A 22,230-nucleotide genomic window follows, 5' to 3' on the forward strand; every position below is an offset into this window, starting at 1 on the left:
TCTTTTTCTTGTTCATGGATATGTCGGGTCTTAAGGAAGCATTTGAAGCAGTCGAATCAGAGTATATTTGCAATTACTAAACTTTGCCTATAAATATATTTCATCTCATGATAGTTTATAGTTTACCAATGTGATGCAAAAACTTTTGCGAGAATTTTATTTTTAAAATATTTACTCGTGCTATGGTGGTGGAATTTATATTTCCCTATTAAAACAAAATATTGACACTATTTTTCGCTTTTACTTGTTTTATCAAAATGTCAATTTTCACGGTTTCATAAGTTACCGTCACTATCCTTTTTGGCTGCTGTGCAAAAACTATACATTGATAACTGAATTCTTAAAAGTTTAGCTTTTTCTCATATTCTCACCACCTCCTTCTCCATACACGGTTCGCTCTTTTTGTTCATTTTAATAGGAGTTTTTGCAAAGCCCCTAAAAACGCTAAAGCGAACACCCATGTCCCATCGCCAGGTTGTTCAATAACAACTTACCTTAAAAGCAATCCAACACGTTCGCTCCCCATAAAAACATTCACGAGAGGGCAATAGGCGATTTCAGCGGTAGCATACAAACCGAAGGTGGACTGATGACCGACCGAGAGATGGCAACCAGTACCGACACTTACTGGTCCTATCCGGTAAGCATTTGTAACCAACATGAATGGTGTGTGCCATTGCCATCATAAAACAGATCGAGTAACAACCTCACTTAATTTGGGGTCAAAATATATCATTCGTATACCTTTTTATTTTCATGGGAATGTTACAAATCATATTCTGTTGAAAACATATATTCTGACTAAATTATATTCACTGATATGTTGCTTATTTTGAGACTGTTTCGAATACAGGTTGTTGGAGGCCCTAGACAGTTGGACAAACGGAATGAAAGAAAGTGAAAACAATTCCAGCGCGTTCCTTTGTTATTTGTGATCACTTTTATCGCTTGAGAAAGGCACTGCTAGGTGTGGCTAAGGTTATATCCCACACAAGAGCGTGGCTCGTCTTAATATCCGTACATCCAGAAGACCTCCATTCATATGTTAAGTCACGTGATAACTTCCAGCCAATTGACGATCGTGAACGAAGAGGTTCGGGCTTTTTCGGGTTATTCCGGTTATTACCAGACTGATTTTGTCCTGTTCCTTATCACATCTGAGAAGATTGGACCCTCGTCAGAGAAACCTGTGAGTTAGAAGTTGGTGAAATATTAGCTTCACTTCAACATGGGTGAAATATCAACGCTTTTCCTATAGTAGCACGCGGACATGTTTAAGTGGGAGAAGGACACGGAAAACAACAACACCGTAGGACATTATTGCAGCTTTAACGGAGATTGCGCCTAAAAACTCCATCATTGAGTTAATGCCTGCTTCGAGATATCACGAACAAAAAAGGTACAACTATTGTTCGACAGGTAGTAGTTGAACAAGGAGAGCGATAGTAATCACCAAACTGCATTTAGTTTCGAAACGGGAACGTCCAATCTTGCCGTCCGAAGTCTTTTGCAACCAATATTCCATAGTTGAAATGAGCACTTGGATCAAGTAACAATGACAATAACCCTAGTGGGTTGTGAGGTATGCAATCATGTACCACCATTCCGCCCTCTCTTGGCTGCAGCAGAACATTGTCTCCATTTGAAAGCATGCCGGGTCGAATTTCAGCAGAAATGAAAACGCGGGAGTAACCGGTGTGAATGGGTGTGTTCGTGCGCGGAATGTTTATTTCTGGTCTACCGATACGTCATCTTCGTCCTCTGTGCCCCGTTTGCTGATTGCTGATGCGCTACAGTTGCAGGCGGCACCGCCCATTCCATAATAGCAGAGTGTATGGCAGGCGCCACCTAGTGAGAGAAGAGAAAATTATCAGAAAGTATTATTCTATTACCTTTATGATCATGATGAGTAGATCGCTTTACTAGTTTTTACAGGACGGTATTGTTCCTAGAGATTGATCGATCCCAAAATGAAATCGAAATGTGCATCTAATTACTTCATGTTATTCTTATAATCTCACTAACCCATTTCTTACAACCACAAAAAAGAAGACAACACCATCAAAAGGACAAACGCAGTTCTTACCGTGTTGTCGGCTACCTAGTTTCCCACGTGCTAAAAATCACGAATAATGCATCATTCTACTACCTAAGAATCATTACGTTTGCACTGCAGGCCCCTGAGAACCAATTTCGAACAATTCAGGTCCTCCCAAGATTGTGCCTATTGTTCCGTAAGCCTAATCCCTGAACAGATAGTCTCGGACAATGGGCGGGTTAGATCAAACAATGGACAGCGCGCGATATGACCAACACTGGTCAAACTAGATAGTTATAAAGTCGTTATTTTTCAGTCAATTTTGAATTTTGAAAAAGCTATTTGTTAGAAAAATATATTTGTAGGCGAACTGTCTAGTTTCCAAAAGCATCGCAGCAAATTGTCTACGCAGAGCCTAATCATTGGTCTCCTCCGAATGAGGTTTATTCAAAGTACCTCGTTTTGAAAGCTCCACGACTCGTTTACTTATTGCCGAGGCGTTGCAGTCGCAGGCTGAGCCTCCCATTCCGTAATAGCAGAGAGCACTACAAGCTTCGAAACCTACAAAAATATGAGTTGACGTTAGTTGTTTTAATATTTATTTGCAGTTTCGCAATCCTAAAGCCTCGCGCAGACGAGCGATTAGTTGCTGCACCCTGCCATTATACTCACGGGGATGTGCTACTAAAATATCTTAGTTTGCCTGAAAAATAGTTTATCCATGTTTTGACTAGTTTTAAAGAAAGATGTGTTTGCATTACACGAATTTTGCAAGGCACGTGGATGTGCGCTCTTTATAGCAACTTCGTGTAGGCGACGCCTTCCCATAGGCATACTTCTCATTGGCCTCCACCCACCTGGTCGTTTGAGTAGATAATGAGATCTTTTCCCGAGTGCGTTGGCGCTGCAGTCGCAAGCAGATCCTCCCATACCGTAGAAACAAAGTGCGCCGCAAGCTTCATCTGGAGGTGAAAAATATCGTAAGAATTAAATTCTAATTATAGTATATAACGATGATTGCCGCAAATCGGCCAAACACAGTATGTGCACATCAACCAGGAAAAACTTCACTTGGAGCACAATTATTTTAGTATAGCCAAAGCGTGATAAGAGGACTGGAACACACGCACTGGCACACAAAATGTCCAAGTTTGTAAAAAAAAATTGACAACAGCATAAAGACCTAGTCGCCATCTACCATCTAGCATAAACAATGGTTTTCAATATACACCGCCTGTCGATATATGACGAAGGATTTAAAAAAAAAGTCTGGCCATAAGAACTGTACATTCATAGTGTGTTCCAAGGGTTTAAAGCACAACTTACATAAGACTATACGCTATTAATGCATGTTTTTTTTATAAATGGCGACATTGCCTATCTGATGATACTAACTTCGTTTCCTACTGTTCCGTTTCACGGCGGATTTCTTACTGATGGCGGAGGCATTGCAGTCGCATGCTGAGCCACCCATACCGTAGTAGCATAAAGCACCGCATTCGGCACCTGAAAAGGAAATTGATAACAAAAATAAGAATAAATTACTGGATTGCATATATAATAATACCATATGGCCACAACATACTTTGCAATAGGAGAAAATCTCGACATTCATCGAGAGCACAGCACGGCCGTAACTCTTCACAAAACACGTTACCACAGAAAGACTGTAGTTGGTAAAACCTGATCGCTGCAAGTCAATACCAGTAAGTCGCGTTCGGATAATTATAAGTACGGTCACATCATCAATCCCCCCGAAAGTTTGACGTCCTAGCCATTCCAGTCCAGTCCGTTCCGTGAATTCGACGATGCCCCGTTTCGCCACCTGTGACCCTTCGATGTCAGTGCATCATATGATAATTGAGGACGTTTAATAAGGGATGGTCGTCTCATGTTACAGTGCAAGTTATTGGGGTCAACGCTATTAACCTTGGTTGGATGTGTGTGAATGGAAGTCTGGTCACGTGTACGCGATGAGGTTACCCAATGAAATAAACTACATGTATTCATCTTGAACTGGTGGCGAGGTTCATGGAATCAAGACAGTCTGCAATCCAATGATACAATAACGTAGTGTCCAGAGTCCAGTGTCCAGATCTGCGTCCAGATTTTACCAACTACTCTGGGCTGCCGGTCTAAAAGTTTCGCCGTGATACAACTGGGCTGAACTGATAGCATTGCTGAGGCAGTTGATATAATAAAACATGACATATAAATACATGAACGACACACTAAACATCAGCTGCAAGTTCTAGCGACAACACAAAAAGCATAGACAAGACGGATCTTTCGAGAAATTACCATTTTTAACCAAGGGGCATTTGGTGTTCTGTTTAACCGAAAATTAATGCGTATAACCTTCATTCAATTAGTTCGACGGAAGAAGGTTCGGGCAATTAACTCCATTAACGAACTATTTATAACATTGCCAATTGGAACTCATTTCACTTGTAGAAACTTTGATGCCCGTATGACCATGTTCTATTAAGTAACCTGGCTGTTTTAGAACTCACGTGACTTGCAGCCATCACGACTAGTCTGAATTAGTAAAAGAATTGAAATTGGGGCAGTGCTCTGTTGTTCGTGCTGTTGGGATACGGTAAGGTAGCGAGAGATTAAAGGCAATTTGTCAATGTCAGAGGATTAAAGGAAGAAAAAAACCAAAGGGTGGAATATTCCCAGTTGATAGACTAATTAGCTCTAGAATAGTTCATTTGCCTAACCCATAGGTCTATCTGACAATGAACGTCTTATTTGAACCATGCAGCAAGCAATATAATATATACTAGCATAATACCCGTGGCGCGGGTTGTTTAGGGTGATGGCTTACTGTGGGGTCGGGGCAATTTGGGTGAAATGAAATTATATGTCTGGGGATGTGATGTTGTCTTGATTTTGATATGCGTAAAATAGGTCGATGTGTGATGTGGAGCACTCCGCGCCGACCCAAGTGTTTACAAATCGAACATGATGATTTGGGGGATGATATTTCTCCAAATTACTTACACTAAACGCGTTTTTGGCCAAAACGACCGGAAAAATCAAACTCCACCACTCTTCAAAGTGGTCTCGACTTATTTATATATATGATTGATGAAAGTCGGGTGTTTCGCTTGGTGTTGCAGGGTCGTTGCTAGCCGGAAGGGGTGGTCAAGGAGAGCAAATGCCCACCTCCCCCAGAAGTCACCAAAAATGTGTTTTTGACCATGATTTCGACCGAAAAATTTCGAAAAGTGCCATTTTCCCAGAGAACTTTTTTTGCCTCCCCCCAGACAAGAAGCTAGCATCTTGCCTCATGCTGGGTTTATTTGGAGTTCATTTCGTCACATGTAACTTGTCACTTTCAGACAACACGTCAAAATTATCGTCAAACTGAAACAACGGTGTTTAGTGTCTTCCTGGACGCCAAAAAAATGGTGGCAGGTTGATTTTTTTTTAATAAGGGAGAAAGGTGAACGTGGAAGAGAACAATTTCGACGAGAAAGAAGAATAGGAATGATTAGCTTTAGTTAATGTACTTTCTAAATGGAATGCATTATTGCCAACGTCATGAGTCGCTTAGCTATCAACTTTACTTTTACGACAATGGGTTTGGGTTAGGAGAAAAGGAATTCACTTGAACTAAATAGGAACAGTTTTACATCCATTTAATGTATGAATTACATGTTGAAACAAAACGTATCATTTTGGTTAAAAAAAATAATCAAAATTCAGTAAACGTTACTCGAGAAAAGATATTGAAAATTTAATGGTATAGAAAAAAACTTGTTTTTATTGTTTATTTTATACTCACTTCTAATAGAAATAGTTTGACTTCTTTTGGATAATGATGAAGCACTACAATCGCATGCATATCCTCCCATACCGTAATAACAAAGAAGTCTACACGTGCGCCGCTTCTGAACAGAGAAACCTACAAGAGAACAGAGACACCCCGCGGGAGAATGAGTAACTAAGTTTACAAAACCGATATAAAAAATATGCAAGAATCATTTATAGTTGTTTTTTTCTTTACTAAGCACGCGTTAAAGAATTCCCCTATTAACTACTAAAGATTAATCTAGGAAGTGTGGTGGTATGTAACCAATTATTATAGATTTTGATAATTTTCGTGGGCATGAAATGACACCTAAAAGAAACAAAAAATCGGTCGATACGAAGTTTACATTACTCAATATACACCCAGTTTACATTACTCAATATACGCGTGACACCCAGTTTACATTACTCAATATACACCCAGTTTACATTACTCAATGTACACCCAGTTTACATTACTCAATATACACCCAGTTTACATTACTCAATGTACACCCAGTTTACATTACTCAATATACACCCAGTTTACATTACTCAATATACACCCAGTTTGCATTACTCAATGTACACCCAGTTTACATTACTCAATATACACCCAGTTTACATTACTCGATGTACACCCAGTTTGCATTACTCGATGTACACCCGGTTTACATTATTCGATGTATATCCAGTTTACACTGCTCCCTGTATACCCAGTTTACATGACTCAATGTATTCCCAGTTTACGTTACATGTCGGAATGAGGGAGTTGTTATTCAAGTTTCCGATTGTACATTTTTACGGCACTTTTTTATTTTTCCTTGTTTTATGGTTTGAGCATTCTTGGATTATACGTACATGTAGTATGTAGTGGATAGTTTAAAGTTTGCAACCAATTGTAGTAAGTAACACCCTAACATCTAACACGAGCATGCACAAAAAGCTCTAAACTATGAACAGTCAAACTACCAGTTTCAACAATAGATAATACATGTACATCAGGTAAAATGCTTGACAATGTTAAAGTTGCATGTGGAATAGAAGTTAAAAAATCCAGTTATTAAGAGTCTTTAGTTGTGATCATATTCTATTTCGGGCATGTACAATCTTTAGATATTTCCTGTAAGATTCTTTGATAAGTTCTTAAGAATCTTACGAGAATATTTGTCAATTTGTCTTTCTAGATCAGCATCCCCAGTGGTGGTTCTCTGTAACGGGGAAATATCTCAGCCATTATATTTCTCCACATTTGACTCCCCACTGAGGGCGCTGAAGTAAAAAAAGATGGCGAATTCTGTCAAGAAATATTGCATGCATATCATAATGGACACGCCGCAGATGAGAAACACACAACAATTGCCCAGAAATCTTTTCGATTGTTGTGTCTTTCACCGAGATTTAAAGAACACTCTAGAATATGAAAAGAACATAAAATCTGCCACAAATCCCTTGCCCTAATAGCGTATTTTTAAATGCGATTACGCGATGCTCGTAATTTTCAGCATTCTTTTTTTACAGCTTACAAGCTTAGCTTTCTTTTTCTCTTTCAATTCGAGCGGGCTATAGCTGGATAGTAACTTTCGTAGTAGTATTTTAATTGTAAAGATAATCCTAATGTACCCAAAGGAAACCATGGAAACCTAACTTTTGTGTTATTCTGCTTAATGTCAAGCTTTATTTCAACCGATAAATTACAGTAGTTCAGTAGGATGAAACTCATTTTCTTGTTCTAAAAAGGCTATAAAGTCCTAGTCAAAATGGTGGTGCCTATGGACAACCCTTAAGTGATTTTGTGGCTTACCGCGTTTGACTGGGGATGTTTTGTCGTAAGAGCTGCAGTCACACGCGATGTGGTTTCCTCCTGATGAGCATAAGGCTGCACAAAATGAATCACCTGAAATGAGATTATGTTCGCATCAAACCTAGAATAGCACGAAATTAAAAAATTGGGTTCCAACCGGCACTACTTTCTTTTACACTTTCAAGAGAAAAGTCTGTTAAACTGAAATCGTGAAAACAAATGCTGAAATGTTTTCTTAGGAATGGTTCGTGAATCACAAAAATAATGAAGAGATCACGAAAATTTATAGTTTCACGTTATACAGAAATGCATACGCAGAATACACTTTGAATGGCATTCATATTGGATTCGTGAAAGTCAAATTTTAACGCTTTACTTGTACTGACAAAGAAAAAAAGAGAACGAAAGATGACTCCCATGAGGAAATGGGAAAACAATGAATATTAGCAAAAATATTATGCTTTGTTTACCCCATAGGGGCATGGTGCTTTTTGGGATGCCGCTGACGGATAGAAAAACCGTGAATATCGGGATAGACACCCATCGGTACAGCTACCCTGCCCCAATCCACACAACATTAAAAATCGGGGAATATTTGGACCACCCGGTTGGAGGCGAGAAAGAGTGCGACTTATTTTGATAACACCGCCCTCGGCATACGGGAACAGACTTAAAGATGGTAGAGTTGGCTTTAATAAGCAGGATAAAATGGCTGGAAAACAGTCGGCAGGTTGGCTTATGACGCCGACACCATTGTACAACACAAATCGGATAATGTTGTTGCTGTTACAAAGATATAAAAAAACTCATCCCGGAACAATCACGATATTTGTATTGTTTCCATTGTTGATTTCTCCATTGTTTCGCCTGAAAGATATATCCGAGCGGCCTGGAAATACATGTATGTCTTAAATAGGTGCGGGATGGTGTGCCATAAGGAAGATTGTACATCTTAAGCACATTATAGCGTCGTTGGTACAGCTTTGTGAGTGCAGAATGGTACATTATATAACCGGTGACATAGATTTCAAGAGAATTCATGATTAAAGCCACATCCCACACTTCTTGACTCATTATGATATTAACGTATAGCTTATCAGAATATGCAGAATGAGAGCTCTTTCGAAAACAAATGATTCTCCTTGGCAGAGATGAAAGTTGTATACTCATTCTCGGTACTGGTGTACGTGATATATACGACATTATTGACGTTGACCATTGTTTTGAAACGCCTTTGTTACAATTTAGCACTGTTTACTGTGTATAAAGCACTTCAGTGTGCCTCGTGCTGGCGGCAGCGGGTATGGTAAGCAAAAACGAAGCTGTTTTGGCCTTCAATACCAGCGGTGGTGCATTCATAAGTCGAGAGTTTTTTAAGGTGTGACAGAGGACTTATCCCACGTAAGAAATTATGCATGCTCCGCGTTTGTCAAAGATATGTAATATAATGCACTATATTTACCCAACTCACTAAGTTTGGTTAATCGACTCTCTATCAACCATGGACGAGATCCGTATGTTAAAAGACGTGACAGTCGGGTTAATTTTCAAGACAGTTGTGACCATGTCTCTGTGATAGAACCAGCATTGTATGTTAAAAGTCGTTGGGAGAAAAAAGGCATCGGACAAATACACTCTATGTACTTCTCAGTTAATTCCAGTCAATCCCTGATGATAATGTTAAACCATTTGTGGCCGGGTTGTTTGCAACAAAAGTAACCCCGGCGGGTAAACTAATACAACTATAAGAATAGTATTATATAGGGTTGCTCAGCGATGAAAAAAGGGAGACAATACCTTGAGACCGTATACCTGCCTCTGACACCCTCGTTTTCCTAACGAAAAAGGCCAAGACGCTCCCAGGTTTCAGCAACTTGCCATTTTTTAGAATTCGATGTAGCTTACAAAAGCTCATAAACAGCAGAAACCAACTACATTAACCGCGGACAAAAAAGGAATTACTTCAGACTGTCTGACTCTGAAAACCAAATGCACTGTCACTGCGAGTTACATTAGCCGCGGACAAAGGAAAACAGACTGTAGTCGAATGCATTGGAAGTTACATAGATTTGTCTGTAACCGACATTTGTGCTTTGAGCTTTTCACAAAAAAATGACACTTCAATTGTGGTGATTTCACAAAGAAAATTCAACAGTTAAACCATATACATATATGTTATTATTCCATCTGAAACTTAAGTTCGAAATATCAAAAATGCTTACTTCGCCAGAATCGGGTTAAGGCATCACCAAGATGTGCCGAGAACAAGCCATGTCCAGAGAAATACTGACAGCGTTTCTCAGCCATCTTAGGCCATTTTGCCTACAGTGCCGTCATTTCGCAAAAGTATTTCCGGAACGTCGAATTTTGTATTTTTCCATTATGTCTTGAGGAGACAAATTGGGATGTGTAGATAATATAAACTGTACTGAAGCTTCTTAAAATGAAGTTTTATTAAGCTTTCGCAGATGTTTTATAATGTTCATAAATGTTGGTGATGTACAACAGCATGACCGGTAATATCAAATATGACACGAGGCGGTTTTAATAGTACGATGTCTAAAACCTAATGAAGAGTTTAAATACACATCACCTCATATCGATTTTGGCCGGCATCTCGGCAACCTTTTTGGCACGTATAGGTACAGGTTGCTTTTAACGATGGAAAAAGGTTCACCTTTAAAAAATACGTGCTTACCAGAAGAGGAAGTGACGACACGAAAGAAAAAGATAGATCTATATACAAGAAGGTCATTTTGAAGATCATTCGACCACGCATTTTAGACTTCTCCGTTTTCTCGATGAAAAACACAAATTCATTGAAGTCAGGCCAGAAAACTGAAAAATTGATTAGGCATTGGATATTTTTAATCTCGGGGGGGGGGGGAGGGGTTAAATATCAATTGTGTTTTTTTTCCTGCTGCCCTGGTCATGTCCACAGGTCCACAGGTCATACATCTGTAGATTATTAGTGAAAACAATCATTCATATTTGTAAAAAATATAAATAATGAATGCACTGTTTTGATGCAGGCTCAATATTAGGGGAGATTGGTGACGAGAAACATGACACCAACTTCTAGTGGCCTTAATACCTACCTAGGTTTGATGGGGCGGCTGCTGTGGAATACAGGACTGCACAAAGCCACGTCAGCAGTATACGAGTGGATTGAGAAATGGACATTGTATTCTATCTAGAAAGAAAAAAGTAAACGAGATTTCAAATATACATGTAGTTGACATGAAAAATGTGAAGGACCATCGCCTGTGATAACTTCAAAACTGAAAACTCAAAATTTATTACTGAGAGTAGTCATTGTAAATAGGGAGTTTGAAAAGAAGCCCCTCAATTATACCAATGCCAACGCTTATCTATTCTGCGACACCGTCATAGTTCAAGATTGTAGTCTTACGACTAGACATGAAGTCAAAATTGCTTCAAACGGCACTCACATCTTTTCCCCTCTGTTGGCGTTTCGGGGGCGTTGCGAAAAACCCCTATTATCTCATGAAAATACTGAGCCGCCGAGGATGGGAACTTGTGACACCATGAAGGCAAAAGTAGTGACGAAGATGAATATTTCACCAAGATTCGCTTCGCTTATGCCTAGCGATACGCATTCTCCAATCAAGTTAGGTTGTTTTATTTATTAACTGGACGTGAACAGCATATCATTTCGACTAATAAGAACGGAGATACTGTCACAGTGTATGTCGATGGCCTCTACACATATATGGGGCAGCGGTAGCGCAGTGGAGAAATTCGGACACATGATCAAGAGGTCGTGGGTTCGACTCCCAGCCAAGTCACTGCTTGGTTCCCCTACCAGTCGAGTTCAAGTGAGCGCCTTCTGGTTGCTCGGCCTTGAAACCCCTGAATGATTTCTGCGGAGACCGGGGTAATAATATGGTATACCAAAAGCGCTTTGAGCTCGAATAGCTCGAAAAGAAATGAAAATGTGACTTGTTCCGCCACCTATACATGTATATGTTTTAAAGATTTGACAAAAATGGCTAATCCTTTTTTCTCTTCTAATCAGAAATTTCTTCTATACAGGAAGGATCAGAGGCGTATCTATTTCTAAGGACATTGCCACAAAGACTCACAATCACATTTGCCTTCGGATCTTTTCCCTATATCCAGTTGTTGCTCAAAAGACAAACCTGGGATGAATATGACATGTTATTTCTCCGAAACTGAACAGTGAAATGGTTGGTTTGTTATGTCCTTCGACTACAACAGTGGAGATCGTTCTCAACTGGGCCTATTGTTGAAGGAGCAGGAAGTAATTTCGTATATAAATGTACTTTCACAGCCCAAAAGACTTTTATTTTATAGAGTGAAGTAGTCGTTCAAGGCCGGGTATCACTTTCGCCATTATCAAAATTTCGCTTTGACTACTACCCTGAGGTCATTCGTACGTCATCACGTATTCGCCTGCGCTCGGCGACGATGACCTGACCTGCCTACTCTCTGTTTCTACATGACTGAAATTCACCGCAGTGTTTAATCACAGCGTGCGGTCTTTTTTTTAGGAAAATGGTGAATGTCGACTTTCCAACACGTTTATTCTATTTGTACACCGAAAGTTCCTTTCTTGATTTGTATTTGGTCATTAGGTTCCTTCTGTCTTTATTGTCTTGCAAGATGTTTATTTTCATAAGGTTGACTGCAGCCACGGTAGCTATCACTAAAGCTACGCACCAAACGACTGTCAAGGGCTTTCTGTGCGTTGACCAACCCAGGCAAAATGGAGTCATTCGTTCAAGAATTGATTTCTTAATTGAGAAAGACGAGGCGTTGACCATTACTACCTGATATTTCTGGGGTCGCTGATTTGCTTGATACTAGAGGGAGAAATCTATTCATATCCACTGCGAAAAAAACCCGGATGTCTTAGAATCGCCCATGATCCCAGAGGGCAATGGAGTTGTTGAATGGCCATTCCTTCCTTTGGATCTTTCTATCAGTTGCATATTCCCTGGTTTCTTTCATTCCGCAACCACTAGCTTTAGTGTTCCTTTTGTCAACCTTATCTTAAAGCATCCTTTGTTTCGTATAATATTACTTTTCAGTTCAGTTCCGTAACTGGCAAATATAGGCAAACTGTTCGCCCTCTAGGTAGAGTGAATATTATAAATTGTGAAAAATGCTTGTGGTGGCCGCTGGCCGATTGATACTCGAGTGTCGCATGCATTGTTTTTTATGTAACGGAGCCCGAGTACTTAGTTGGAATCTAGAGTGATGTTGTGTTGCGAAGAAATAAAACCATTTCAGATGCTGCTATTCCATAGTGGTCAGTTATGTTAAAAAATGCGAGTTTTCCCCATTTGGTCACAGTTTTCCTGAGGAAAAATCAGTCAGTACTGAGTCAGTGCGTAAGCCCTAACCAAACTATCGTCCAATAGCATTCCGCGAAGATGACGTCACTGCTGCTGCCCTCTATTTCCCCATCGCTGAATTACAGGCAATGTCGGACAAACATGCGGTTTCGGAATGGATTCAGGCTTTCTAACTAGGGCAGTTAGATTCAATCTGGCACATGTCCGAGTGTTGGAAATACTACACAATTGTTCTGAATATTTCCAGAGCGCTATGGTATCATTCATGCTAAAAGCAATGCAGGGTCAGAGATAATTGTCTTTGAAATAAGCTCAAATGCGTAGAAATAAGTGTCGATGTCCGACTGTCACGTGACTAAAACGTCATCAATATCTTATGCAAATGACCTTGTGAGCTATAAATAGTAACTTCGCGGAATGCTATTAAAGGATTGCAGCATACAGACTTGCAGCATACAGACTTGCAGCATACGAGATTGCAGCATGCAGAATTGTAGTATACGGTATTGAATCATGTAGGATTGCCCCCCCCCCCCACCACCACCACCACCACCACCTCTTAGCCCAACATAGCCAGAAGGAGCAGAAATGAAGACCAAGCTGTAAAGATCGCTGGACGAATTCTCCAGAGCCGCCACCTTCGTGACTGCGACAGCGTTGTGAGTATGATGGCCTAGGCCGAACACAGAAGAAAAAGGAGTTTGTGCCTTTTGGCCGTCACATCTCTTCGACATTACCTGCTCAAGAATACCATGATATGATCTCAATATAGCCTACGATATGTTGATAAATGTCCTTGGGGGACTCTTTTGTGCGCCTATCGCCGCGGTTGGCTTTGTCTTTGTTGGGCTAATTAACGAGGTTAATAGGGGCAATCATGTTGAGGATCACTGACCTATGATCACAGTTCGCACACGTTCCCATCAGATCGATAGGTGTCTCAGTATAGCTTGCCATACGACCAAACTGATTATTGAAGGGGTCTATAGGCAGGAGCCAGCGTGTGCTTTGGCATATTAGGCTTCATATTACTAGTATGTACATAGGGGACTGTTGGTGTTTGATTCAGTGATAATAATATCCCCTATACGTGGGTGAATTTCTGCTGGTAGGGGCGACGGGATTTTCGAGCTGGCCCGGGTATCAGGACAAGGCGTGTTCATCAGAAAATGGATTTGTGTTCAGTTAAATTTTTACTGAACATAAACTCAAAATGGAACCAAAATAATATCACAACACGTCGGCAAATACAGGTTGCAAGAATTAGAATGGTCATAGCAAAACACGCTGTAATATATGATAGCTTGAGTTTTGTGTATGTACCACTTCAGAAATTCATAAATTTCAGAATTTGCCACAATTTGTCAAATTGACTGTTCGCCGATGACGAATACAACTGTCTGCTTTTGGCTATAATCAGCCCAGGAGGACAAGTGCGTGAATTGCTTCCTCAACATAACCTTTTGATTTCAAATTTAGGTATGCTATTAGCAATCAATGCTTCAATAAATCTTAATGAATATTCCTCGAGGCGGGGATGCATCTCAGTACGTAATCAGACACATCAAGAGCGACGAGACTGACGAAAGCATGATAAGCGAAACAGACATTCAATGCGACAATGACTTATGATTACAAAGATAGTGGTGCGCACTAGCTTGTACCTTTATCATATTTCAAGCGTTTCTAGTACTAATAATGCCAAAATGGCTTATTCTCCTGATATTTTATAATTACACTAAACTGCAAAAATGCATAATACAATTGCCTTCCAAATATATGACATTGTCATTGTGAAGGAAGCGTGACGTCTAGAGCGGATCACTTTGAAGACGGCTATTGTGTTCTAACAGACGTGGCACGTGATTGGACCCCTATGAAATGGCTTCCCGGAGGTCGATGTGATTAAGATTTGCCCTGGCGGTCTTTGACAAGACAATTGAACAAGAGGAATTTAGGCCAAGGTGCAAGAGGGTCTCGTTAAAAACCGCGTATATGGCTTGGCTCCTTATGTATCCGATATACAGAAAATGCCTTCTTTGATAATATGTCGTATGTTTCGAAGTCCGGACGTGGCCAAAAGTTTAAGTCTATTTTTAACTTGGACTAGAAGAAATATCCATAGGCCTGCATGTAGTTCGCGGTAAAATGTGAACATCAAGTAAGGAAGGGACCGATGGGCAAGCTTGTATAGAAACCAACGTATTGGGTTGTATGTCTCACAGCGCCACGTCACGAACTTACTATAGCTCTGCAGTGTCCCCATCATTATACATAAGGGTTATAAAGAAGAGATCGTCCTGATCAGGCAATGATGTACCTCCCCTCTCCCCTGCCGCCGTCCGCCGCAGGCCCAACATACTTATATGTGTAATCATCGTGCTAGCTTTCTAATCACTGTTTGATTCGAAGCGATCAGGCATCCACATGCCAGTGTCTCTTTAGAAATGCTCGATTTAGTTTTGGTATTATTTCCAGACCGAGCCGGGACAAAGATAATTAAACCACTCAAGATGGCCCCCAGTCTGTTATGAAGTGATCACCGGGTTGATAGAAAATGTGTCCGCGGGCGGCCGGAACGTCGGTCGCACGATCTTGTTTTTATGCATGAGAAGGGAAGGATAGCGAGATATACCTATTATAAGTTCTGTCACATTGTGGTGTTATAAGTTCACTCTCCTTCCTTTTGAAGCTGTCAATGTCATGTACATTGTATTTGTAGTTGTCAATGTCACAAACACGGCGAAAGAAGTTGTAACCAACGGCAGTAAGATCACATTGGCAGGATAGTGGTGCCGTGGCAATTAGGCTAATTGAATCATTGATTCCTTTATTTTAACACAAATGTGTTGGCCATGAACCTCAACCCAATATATTCTGAATGCCAATTATATATCCGTCATAAAGACGATATCAAAACTTGACATCAAGTAAAGAGATGATAAACAATGATAGCTTGTTTACTCTTTCGCTACTTACCCACTGTTTACCGGTCTTAGGCCTACCCAACAGGTACCCAATTTAAAAATCGTTAAGTGACTCCAATCTGTAGCAAAAAGCTTTGAAGAACAAGCTAAGAGCACGACCACATAACACACCATGCGGTCAGTTCATTTCTCTCAGCGATATCTCACCTTATAGTCCAGGCGTGTAAAGATCCGAAGAAAACTGGTAGAATTTTGAGACCTATTGAGGATTTAATTTAGGATTTATAGACGAAGTACATGCACGTATAAGTCTTTTGTGTTGTCAAGTTTACATGTAGGCGACACTCGTATAAAAACACCCTAGTATATACTTTACTTTCCAGGTGTTCGAATTCGTTGAAATATATTAACATACACGTACGGTAGTTAGTATTTCATCATTCGCGGATCCTAGTATTAAGGCAAAACCTGCCTATTATTGAATTCAACGTAAATGCGTTTAAACAACGCGAATAGGTTTACACCGGAAATTATCTTAAATGTTGTTCGAAGTCTCCTCCGTTTTCATTCAAGAACACGCATCAATCTTTAGCTCATTGACAACAGGCAGACATAAAATAGATAATCACTTGTGATAGCACACCGTATTTGTGTAAACTTCGTTTCTGAATGCATTCTAACCATTGGAACGCTCTCTAATATTCTCTGGTTGTTTTCAATTTGATAACGTCCTCATCACAAACCGGTGAAAGGCAGTACAAGGTTCGGGCTGCCTGGGAAAATATCAGTCACTCAAAATAATTTTTCGAAACTGAAATTTGGCCAGATTTACCAATATAAGTGGTCCTAACTACACGGAGTTAGTTAAAGTGGCACGAAGTGACAACGTTAATTGTGCGTAAACCAAGTCTAAATGGCTTGAAAAAAGCTATTAGTTGCAGTTCTAAATTGGGGGCTAAATCAAACTAGCACGATAACGGCACGAGGACATCTTTACATTAAACACATGCATAATGACTGCGTGGTTATACCGGTAGGAAATATGTTAGCATGGCTATACGATATGTAGTGTGCAGCAAATATAGCCACGTTATTAGTTTGGCCGCCATGGCCAGCCAGGCTCTCTTCCCAGGCACAGACCATCTGGCTGAAGACATATTCATAAGCCGGGGAGAATCATATCCGATGTAGCAATTCTTATTTCCCACCCGGAAAAAGTGTAAAGTCTGGTTCTTAAGAGACCCATGAAATTCAATACCTATAAATAATTTCTTTACGTTTTTACGCCCCATACCGCACAGTTAAAAGAATTCAAGCTAAGCCCAATATACTGTCTATTGTCTTTGAACAAAGCCCGCGCATGCACATATTTAGGCCCAAATTCCCTTTGTTCTTCTGTCCTATCAGAGGGTTATCATGGCAAATCTTGATGAAGACCTCCACGATACAGCTTCCATGGGGTCGATAGGACAGGCAAGGGCAAATAAATGCAATGTGAAAGTACAGCCTACATGCCCCTGTTCCTGTACACTTCCCCAGGAAATCTAAAACCATATCGCGGCACATTGCAATAACGCGTCAGCTTCCCATTGTTCAGAGGGAATCTATTGCACTGTTCGCAAATGTATTAATACCTTTTCCCTGCCGTTTCTCCCAAAGCCGGGAGGAAATATGTGGTGTTTTGCTTTGATACGCGGAACAACACAGAACATTAAATTTTAATGCGTTTTCCCTGGGATGGACTAAATGTGCCGGAAATATGCCTTGAGACATAATAATCAACCCTCCTCTTAATGAAGTTCAAGTCAGTTAGTTAAGCCTGAAAAAAGGATTCATCTGAACTATTTTATAACTCATTACGTTTACAGCCCCTTGAAGATAAAAGCATTCGTACAGCTCTTAAGTGCCTTCTTGCATTAAAACTTTAACAGCTTCCTCAATATTCAATTGTGTGCAAGAATACCGGTCCGGGAAAGTCATAGAAGTTTCTTGATCGCCCTCAAAGGAACGATGACCTAATTTGCATTAATTTATCCAACCCAATGACCCAATTTACATGTAATCTTACTGGCTCTTTCAAACGACAACGTTTCAACATGCATGGTCGAGCGTCTAAACTGATCCGTAAAGACGAAATAGAGTCGATATTTTAAAGATTTAATCATCTTATCACAAGTGTTATTACAAGTATGTAAAGTATATTAGAACTCATACCATTACAACATTTTGGATGCTTTATTTTCATTTAAGGCCGGTGTAACATCTGTGGTTGTTTCCCATGTGTCAGTGTTTCCAAACAATAGGCAGCTAGAGAGACCACGACTTTTCAATAGGGGGGATACACAGAAAAACTTGTCAATCTATTTTTGAGCGTTCCCAAACAATGAGGGGAAACACTCAAAAACAGAAACACTCAAAAACATTACACCGGGTCTATTTGGCAAGCCGCTCGCCGAACAGGCATCTTTTTGTGTCCTGTTTGGAGAGCCGCTTGCCAAACAGCACTAAAAAGCCACCCTGTTCAGCCAGCCGGGCTTGCCAAACAGGTAAAAAATCTACCCTGTTTGGCGAGCTGGAGACTTTACTCTAATATTAATGAGTTCGGCTCTCCATTCAGGACAAGAAAAAGTCGCTGTTTGGTAAGCCGGGCTTGCCAAGTAGTCACTTCCTTCATTTAATATCAAATGCTTATCGTCTTATTTTTAAAAGCGGTAAACGAAACTCTAGTAAAATGAAGTGAATGGCAATTTCAAGGAGGAGTATGTTCTCTGGTAAAAAGAGAACTAGGTTTTCAGGTTCTTGCCAAACTGTGGTGCCTATATTCTACCCTTAAAATTAAGGTTTGCTTGACCTCTGTATAACTTTTTACTTAACAAATGTTTTACAGAAAGCCAAGGTAGCTACACTCGCGTTGGAATTGAAGGCAAAAGCTATTCAATAATTCATCAATCTTTTCCAGAGTCCTATGATTACAAGGACCACGCGTGTAGATCACCAATGTTCCGCTTGTGAGATCAGAAGGTCTACCGCTAATTACTCGAGTTACGACTCAGTGCTTGCTTCTTAACACCTGGATAAAAAAGAGACAGAGAACCCACGCAACGCCGAGAATGTTTTGCAACGTATGAAAAGCACGTGGTAGGGCGTTCAACCGTCTTGTAGGCATGCTCTTTGCTCACAGATCGAGACTTCGTTAGCTTGTCCTGTTCGCCTTGCTTATCAGCCAGTATCAAGTACGTGGCACTTTTTGGTGACACAGCCTTACTGTGTTGGTCCGGCGATCGAAACTTTGATAAAGGGGAATAGTCTTTCGGAAGACTGGTGTAGAAGTAAAAAATGTCCCCCTGGAAAAAGGTACCCGGCCATAATGTATTTTGACGGAGTATGGTAAACGTATATTGTTCCATGTAGACCATGACCGCCAATAGCTCAGAGATAGCACATAATATTATCTTTCGTTACCCGGACGTAACTATCCTTGGACATTGCAAACTTCGACAGCGGGATAAAAATAATTATCGGGATAAACACCCAAATTTAGTGGGTTTTTGCGAATCTTCGTTTTTCGCAAAAATACGTGGAATTTTTGGCGGTTAAAAGTATTTGCTGACATGAATAATGACTCCCTGCATCTTTAGGTGTCACTGGCCAAACGTATGATGGAATTGTCCAACTACAAGTATTTAGATCAAGAAGAGGCTTCTCTTCGAATTGATGCAGATTCAAAGAAAAATGCTGTTTGTTGTTCTGACCTTTGAAAATGCACCTCTTGGATCAGACGCCTTTTATCTTCTCAGGATAACTCAGTAGCTTACTTCTCAAGGGTAAGTAACGGCCCATACCGAGACAATTTAGAAGTAATATCGGACCTTTGACCAAAAGAGAAAAGAAGATAGTACTAAGAAAAAAAGGGTTTTTTTCGGGTAATTTGCAACATTGTATTGGTCAAGGGTGTTATGACGTCATAATTTGATACGATGGCGCAATTATGCTGTGATCAAACCAGAATAGTGCGGCGCTATCTAAGACAAACAGATATCTCGCCTTGGGTACTGCATGATTAGAAACAACATATCGGGCAGACCGCCCCCCCCCACCCACAAAAAAAATCACGGAAAAATTCAGATGAGAAATGAAACAATTCTAATGGAGTAGGCAAAGGCAGGAAATAACCAGAAATAATGAACCTCGTGACACTGATATTTAATTTTTCGACAAAAGTAACTAGATAAATCGAGAGCTTATCAGTATATTCATTTCCTGAAAGTTTCAAATCATTTACAAGATGCATTTTTTACTTTAATTTGATTGATTGAAATATTCAATAAAGTCTCCCGAGTGCCAAATGGAAGACCAAAATGTTCCTAAACCAATATGGCACACATATACGAGTACCATTATTCACCTGGACGATGCTCAAAGTCTGCCAGAGGCGAGGGTCAATGTGAACGTGCCCATACGGGGCGACGGCTCATCTCCACCCAGATAAGACCTGGTAGCATGACAGAGAGAGGACTACATATTTTGCTCGAAATGTTGGCGGGAGGAGGCCCTCTGTCATGTCTGTATCATCAAGAACTGCTACTATTCTGATGATACGAAACGAACAACAAACAATTTCTTTGGGATATTTCCTTCTCATTGTCATGACCGTCTTTATTTCACCAACGAGAGTTAGTTTCCCGATGGAAACAGGCATATTTCTGGCAATATGATGATAGAAATCCCCTGGGCTCAACTAATCATAAATAGTCTTTTACCACACGTTGTCATCCCAACATTTCTGACAATGTGACAGGACCCGAAGCGTTTTTTAGGGATTCGTTGAAAAAGTAAATACTCAAGTCAAAAAGTTATCGGACACATATTTCCTCGGGGAGGGCGTAGTTAATGACCAGGTTTTAGCACATTTAATCCGGCAATGTGGATTTTTCGGGCTTCGGGCTTCAAAGTGCGAAATCATGCCTATCCCTAACTAGAGGCCAGCTTCCAGAAAGGGCTATTTGATAAATGGGAGACCTACCTTAAGCTATAGCAGAATAAAAATTAACTGGTATTCTCGAGTAATCCTCAACCGTTTAGAATTTAGAAGTTGCAGGGAGATTGAAATTTGCCTAGACGTATACAAGACCATTTGCTTGTTACGAAGTGATGCTTTGGAATTTCAATAGAGTCTGTGACCGGAAGAGGTAATCACCAACGTCGTATTTCCTTAAAAGCATGCTGGGAAACAAGTACTCTTAATGGTCCTCGGAATAGGGCGAAATTCTTAACAGATCGGTTCTTTTTCTGATTAGAACAAATACAACATGTCCTGGTGTGAATCAAGACTTATTGGAGAGATCCTGTGATTATTGATGTGGTCCATTTGATGGCTGGCTTCATTGTTAATGGAGAGCCATTGCTCATACCCCCATTTTCCTATAAACGTGCTCTACATGTTTCATTAGTACAAGTGCTAATTGAGTCATTACATGCAATCCATTGCAAGGAAGTCGCTAATTCTCTCAATGAATTTGCGCTTTTCAACATCCTGACTCTTGGAATCATCGTGTTCGAGGGGATGATCGAGTGCTAATATCTTCGTCCCTCTTATTCAGAATGCTGATACCAAGTATATATTTATTTTAAGTGGCTTTTCATCGGAGTCAAAAGGCAGCCTCGGCAGCCGTTGTCATTTCGCCCAAGGTTGAGGTGCTGTACGAAGTAGCATACTGCAGTGGGGAGTCCGGAGACATAAAAAGGAATGCACCCTATGACACATTTGCTGGAACCAATATTCAACCTGAAGTGATGTCAGGTTTGTGGAAGGGAAAGCAATGATCGTCAGTCATCTATATTCATTTTCCCTCGGTATGTTTAATGCTAAAATTAAATCGCATCACATGGGTATGCTAGGTCTGACGTAAGGTGAAGTCCCCCCTCATAACTTCTTTTTGCGTGGGTTTCTTTAGCAAAACTTGGCTAGTCATGGGGAGTACAGCTACAATATCGTGATAGCCTCCATTTGTATTGTAATTATAAAGTCTTTCCGAGAGGCAAATTCGTTCGCAGAGTAATAGCGATACATACGAGCAATCATTTAAATGAAGACCAGGTGAATACAATAAAAACAAATGGGTTGGAAGCTCATGAATGGATAATTTCTATCATGGTTAAGGGACTGTTAAGGGATTCCTGTTACAGCTGCATTGGGCATTGATATGTTGGCTAAGTAATCGTATGCCGAACTCTTTGGTCAGACAACTCATTAGTCATGTTACTGGTGGCCACACTAACTTGTAACAGGAACTAACACGGTGATTTGTTTCCAATGTCCGT

General features: G+C 40.3%; 1 protein-coding gene across 4 annotated transcripts in view; it reads right to left on the minus strand.

Annotated features, from left to right (window-relative positions):
* Positions 1–724: 724 nt before the first annotated feature.
* Positions 725–22,230, minus strand: part of LOC135498021 (signal peptide, CUB and EGF-like domain-containing protein 3) — a 28,273-nt gene continuing 6,767 nt past the window's right edge. For 2 of the 4 annotated variants that reach the window (XM_064788142.1, XM_064788144.1), the window contains exons 2-8: positions 10,739–10,833; positions 7,641–7,733; positions 5,832–5,951; positions 3,434–3,544; positions 2,896–3,000; positions 2,495–2,599; positions 725–1,848 (exon numbers count right to left, since the gene is read on the minus strand). In XM_064788142.1, the coding sequence (XP_064644212.1) occupies positions 1,727–1,848; positions 2,495–2,599; positions 2,896–3,000; positions 3,434–3,544; positions 5,832–5,951; positions 7,641–7,733; positions 10,739–10,823 (741 nt within the window). In that variant the 5' untranslated portion in view covers positions 10,824–10,833 and the 3' untranslated portion in view covers positions 725–1,726. Of the gene's footprint in view, positions 1,849–2,494; positions 2,600–2,895; positions 3,001–3,433; positions 3,545–5,831; positions 5,952–7,640; positions 7,734–10,738; positions 10,834–20,932; positions 21,002–22,230 lie in introns of those variants that run through there. The other 2 variants (XM_064788143.1, XM_064788145.1) reach the window with 2 other exon arrangements.

This window comes from Lineus longissimus, chromosome 13 (assembly GCF_910592395.1).
Source record: "Lineus longissimus chromosome 13, tnLinLong1.2, whole genome shotgun sequence".
In the NCBI taxonomy this organism is placed as follows: Eukaryota; Metazoa; Nemertea; class Pilidiophora; order Heteronemertea; family Lineidae; genus Lineus; species Lineus longissimus.